Source organism: Manacus vitellinus, unplaced genomic scaffold, assembly GCF_001715985.3.
Source record: "Manacus vitellinus isolate BGI_N305 unplaced genomic scaffold, ASM171598v3 scaffold_84_pilon, whole genome shotgun sequence".
Lineage (NCBI taxonomy): Eukaryota > Metazoa > Chordata > Aves > Passeriformes > Pipridae > Manacus > Manacus vitellinus.
Genome location: NW_021940840.1, coordinates 152,184 through 157,750, shown reverse-complemented (window position 1 = coordinate 157,750; position 5,567 = coordinate 152,184). Strand labels below are relative to the sequence as shown.

The window sequence follows — 5,567 nt, the reverse complement described above, 5'->3', positions numbered from 1 at the left end:
CAGGAGGGAGCTCCAGTCCCAGAGCTGCTGTGCCTGGGCAGGGCTGGAGCCACGTGAGAGCCTGGCAGGAGAGGCCAGGCCTGGCTGTGGAAGGGCCAGAGGCTCAACGACAAAGCCGCTTGTCTGGGAACAGGCGTGGAGATTTGCTCCTTGCCTGGATACTTCAAAGGGCTTAAATCCCAGTAAATAAGCATGACTATGCAAGAAGAAAGCAACTGGAATCAAAGACCTGATTGTGTTTTAGCAGCCTGTCCTGGGAGCTTTCCTGCAGCAGAGGATACGAGGAAGAAGTGGGTTTTTCACCCTCTGCCACAGCCTAAGTGACAAACCCTCCTGAATCTGAGCCAGCTGGAGCCACAGCTCCAGCCCACGGCAGGGAGAAGGGAGAGCAGCTTCCCCATGAGGTGCTTGTGCTGTGCCCACAGAGCTCATAAAAAGGGATTAGCATGTTAACCACGTAATTAAACATGAAAAACTTCGCGGGCGTCTTCAAAGGCAGGCAACAAACCCCAGAGGTCACACTGCAGCCTCGCTGTGCAGCTGCTTTCATTGGGGGGGCTCCTCCCAGGCACTGCACCGCTCCCAGCTGCTGGAATCGTCTTCCCACAAACTCCCAGGGCTTCATTTCACCTCCTCATGTTGAGCCCACAAGTGGATTTCACTCCAAATTCCCCTGCCGTGGAGTTCCTCAAGCCAGACAGGATGGGATAGTGGGTTCCATCCATGGTCAGCTTTCCCTGAGATATCCAACACCTCCCCCAAGGGGGTCCAGACTTGCAGGATCACCTCGTTTTTCAGCCCCTTGGGAGCACCTGCAGCCCCCAGAGCTGGCACAAGCAGGGATTTACAGCCCCTGGAAGGGCTGGTCCTGTTGGGAACAGCACAAACCTGTGCTTATCATTTCTGGGTAAAGCATCCCCTGCCTCTGCTCCCAAGCTCCAGAGATGCTGGGAATTTGTTCTGTTGTTTCCAAAAGCACTTCCCACCAGCTTTGCCACCTGTCATTGTGAGTGCCTCTATCCCAGGACCCACAATGCCTCTTCCATTAGTGCCACCAACTCCAAACCTGGCCTTGGACACTGCCAGGGATCCAGGGGCAGCCACAGCTTCTCTGGGCAACCTGTGCCAGGGCCTCACCACCCTCACAGCCAGGAATTCCTTCCCAATCTCCCATCAACCCTTCCCTCTGGCAGTGGGAAGCCATTCCCCCTTGTCCTGTCCCTCCAGCCCCATGTCCAAAGCCAGGGTGTGCCAGAACCACGCTTGAGGGAAGAGCAGAGAAGCTTAAAAGCTTCCCCAAACTCATCCTCCTGAAGGAGGGAGTGGATGCTGTGCACACACACAACCTGTGGATCGAGGGCAAATCCTTGGGGGAAAGCAGGCTCTGGGAAGAAGAGACATGGAATTAATGGAGCAGAAGCCCCTGGGCTGGAGGACAGACGTGTCCCCAGGTCTGGTGGTGATACCTTCAGCACAGCCCCCCTGGACAATCCCCAGGCACAGCCTGGCCCCAGAGCCACCTGCAGACACCAGTTGTCCTCAATCCTTTGCTTTATCTTCCTGGGATGCTCCTCCAGCAGGCAGAGCATCCACGTGCTGCTCCGCTCCGAGACGGAGCTGCGCATTTTTAGCCTGTTCTGACAGTTTTGGCAGCAGAGTTGATGGGGTTTGGTTGGTTGTTTGGGTTTGTTTTTTTTTTTCCTACGTCCTGAATTTCTTTCTGCAGCAAACAAGGGGGAAGGTGCTGGTTTACTTCATTAAAGCAATCTTCAAAGGCTGCCCTGCACACCTCCGATAGATTCCCAACCCTCGGCAGCAGCGCAAAAACAGGAATGCTGAATTATTTAAGTGTCTCTACCTGCACTACCCCCCCCATTGGTGTTGCCAACTCAACTTCTGCCAAGAAAGATGCTTCCCAGCACGGAGGATCAGGTGTAAGAACAAAGGCAGGGAGGCTGGGAATGCTCCCGAGGGAGGGAGAGCCGGGCAGGGCTTCCTGGACATGCTGGTGACCGCATGGGGAGGGCAGGCAAGCTCATGCACGGGTTAGTGTCACAGCCAGGTCCCATCACCCCCACAGAGAGTACCTTGGAATAACCTACTTGGAATTCTCAAATGCAGATAGGTCTTCTGCCCTGGGCTTGAGGCTAAACCAGCAAAATAAAACGAACAACAACAAAGAGTGATCCCGTGTGGAAGGAGTGGGGGCACAGCTCTGCCCTCTGCCTGCCCCAAGAGCTGGAGCTGCTCAGCACCCTCCAGGTGAGGCAGAGGGTTGGGGCTGTTGAAGGGTTGCTGCACTGCCATCCCATTCCCTGCCTTTTCCTTGCCTTCACAAAGACAAAAGCCCTGCTGACCCCCCGGGGCCAGGAACAGAGGGAGGCTGTAATTCCACTCTGATGTGCTCCACTAATAGACTATTATTTGGGAACCTTTGCTCCCGTGCTGAGATGCAGCAGCCGGCATGGCCTGAGCTCCCCTGGCAGGGAGGGGACAGGATGAGGCTCCAGCTTCAAAGGAAGGCAGGGTGACAGCACCATGACAGCCCTGACAGGCACAGGAATGACTGCCCAGCCACCCTCTTTAAGGGAGACAAATGGGACCATCAGCTCTCTATGAACTGCTCTCTGTCAGAAGTGAAAATTTAGCAGCTTCTGTTTAAACCAAGGACTCAGAACACAGAGACAAATCCTGCCCAAACCTACTGGGAGCAGGAACGCCTTCAGATTCTAAAATGACAAAAGGGGCTGTGAAGATTTTTATATTCTCTGCTCTGGTGTGACAGGAACCTGAATAGCTCCGGGCCAGCACGAGGAAAACGGAGAGTGAGCCCTGCTAGATTCATTTTCCTGCCCCAATTCAGTGATCACAAACTCCCAGCCATGAAAGTCAGCAAGAAACTGGTATTTCCAAATCCTTTCAGACATAACTCTTGGCTGGGAGTAGTAAAGAGAGAAGGATTTGTTTTTACAACCTGGAGTTGTTACCACAGCCTGCATCCCGTGCCACGTGGATTTTCAAATCCTTCCCAAGGACAGAAAGCCAGCCAGGAAAAGCTTTTGCAGGGGAAAAGCCTTTGCAGGTGAGTGGGGCTGACCATCAAGGATGTGCCCCCGGCCCCTCACTACAGAGCCCACTTGGAAGAGCCAAAGGAAAAAGATGGGATGTAGGAATAAAGGAGGGGGGGTGTTGTGAGCCTTCAGGTGTGACCCCCGGGCCAGCAGACGCAGCCCAGCCTCAGTTTCTGGCTGAAGTCCCTCATTTCTGGAGGCAGGTCCCCAGCACAGGGGCAGAGGTCTCACCCCTGCCAGCAAAGGCTTTGTGTTAGTGACTGAAGCTGCACTACAGGTTTCTCAAGAGAGATCAAAAGAGAGGCCCATAGGTCAGGAGTGGTTCTGCCCTCGTTATCCTCCAAGCTCAAAGCCTGTAGGGAATGGCTGCAACAGGCACAGAGGGCTTTTCCTGGTCACTGGCGTAGCAGGAACCTTCCAACAACATCCCTGCACAGGTTCAGCCCTGGAGACCTTCCCATCCCTCCCCACAGCCCTGCAGAGACCAGGCTGGGGCGGGACACGTGTAATCCAGGACCACCAGGAGCTGGAATTCTCTGTCCAAAGCTAAACAGCTGGGGAAGGAAACCTAGATCCAACGATTTTATTATCACAGGTTGTGCCAAAGCTAACCCACAGGGCAGGGTGATCTGGGGGGTCGTTTTTAAGGGGTTTCATCAGGGGAGATACAAACTGGAGCCCTCGGATACCTTTTTAATAGTGTTGTGCTTGCTGTTGCCTCTGCTGGCGTTCTCGTTGTGCAATATATCCAGGGCTGTCTCCCTCTCCTTGAGCTTCAGTGCCTCGATTTCTGTCTTCAGCTCGTTCAGCTGCTCCTGGAGGTGTTTGCTTTTCTCCATGTACTCCACCCTAACACACACAAACAGCCCAGGGTTAGTGCTGACCACGTCTGACACGACACCTGATAACGGAATTATAACGGAAACACCTTTTCTTTGTCATTTCCAGCCTGTGGGACTGATAATATCAGTTTATAGCACACATTGAACTACTGCAAGCAATTATTTGTTCCTTATTAAAGAAGACCCGGACAGCCAACCCAACAATAAAACTGTAAATTGCATTATTATACAAAATTAAACCCAAGCTGGAGCTGCTGGGTGGTATTTTAAGCCTCCTAATTTCCAAGTGAAGCTGCCCCCCGACACAGGCTGACACCACACAGTGCTTAAGCAGCTACTCAGGAAAGCTCTACTCCCCTGCACCCTCTCCCAAACCAGCTCCCCAACTCAAACCCACCAGTCTTCCCAGTGAGGAAGGACCCTGATGTACCGACTTGTCATGTTTTAGAGGGATTTAGCTTGTCAACTGTGTGGGTGCAAGTGCTGTCCCCAAAATATCAGGTATCTGGTAGACACACAGCGTCCCTGGGAGAGAAAAAGTCTCCCAAAAAACAGAAAGAAAGGGAAAAAAACCACCCATTTACAAGGACTCAGCCTGAACTGCCTTCCCCGGTGAAATAACAACTGGAAAAAAATCCCACCATGAGCCTTGCAACTGGGATTGAAGCCCCTGAGCCAGGTCTGAGGGACAGCAGAGCAACAGGAACCCTTTGGAGTGCCAGAATTTGTAGTGAGGTTTGTCTCAACACCCAGGGAAAGGAAACAGCCCCGGAGAAGTCAGGAAAAGCATCCTATTGCTTTCAGCACTTGGCAGAGCCAGCTCTCCCTGCTTAGGAGAAGCAGGGTGACCTAGTTAGGAACCTGGGTACAGAACCAGGAATTATCCTGTTATTTTCAGCTTCTATCTCTTTCCTTCTGGCTTTAGGAAAAGTTTTTAATCTCTGTCTCCAGCACAGAGGTCTGTGATTTCAGACAGGAGAGGGCACAGAGCAGAGGCGAAATAAAGCCCCCTCTGGGATCCAGGGGTGTTTAATTCCAGCCTGGGGAAGCTGTGGCCGGAGTGGGATGGCAGAGCCCTTGCAGCTTTGATCTGTGACCCAATCGATGAACAAAGCACGTTATTACTACAGAGATTAAAATCTGATCTGCTTTGATTTCTGCTCAATTGGTAATTTCGAAGGCTACACTCACACCCTCAGGAAAACACAAGATCAAAGCTCATAATCACATCCAAACTTGCTGGTGAACACTTTTTATATATAAACATGACACAGATTCCAAGGAAAAGGGGTTAAGGCCCTAATGCAGGACCTCAGCACACACTGCCTTCACGTTCTCTGGACACACTGCAGTGCTCCAGCACTCAGCCTGCTGCTAACCCTTCCCACTACTGTGGGCAATTCCAGCCTGGATGGGAGCCAGGGAAACCTTTAGGAGAGGAAGGGGCTGGAGCAGGGCCTGAACTCACCTGTGAGCAGGAGGGAGAGACACACCTGTGACACCAGCTCCCCACCAGAGAAATGGTCAACCAGGAGAATCACAGAGTCCTTAAGGTTGGAAAAGCCCTCTGAGATCAGATCCAACCCTTCCCCAGCTCTGCCAAGGCCACCACTGACCCATGTCCCCAAGTGCCACATCCACAGGGATTTTAAAT

General features: G+C 52.6%; 1 protein-coding gene across 1 annotated transcript in view; it reads right to left on the bottom strand.

Annotated features, from left to right (window-relative positions):
- Nucleotides 1-2,111: 2,111 nt before the first annotated feature.
- Nucleotides 2,112-5,567, bottom strand: part of NF2 (neurofibromin 2) — a 27,298-nt gene continuing 23,842 nt past the window's right edge. Inside the window, exons 14-15 of the mRNA XM_029964911.1 lie at nt 3,761-3,920; nt 2,112-2,147 (exon numbers count right to left, since the gene is read on the bottom strand). Of these exons, the coding sequence (XP_029820771.1) occupies nt 2,112-2,147; nt 3,761-3,920 (196 nt within the window). The remainder of the gene's footprint in view (nt 2,148-3,760; nt 3,921-5,567) is intronic.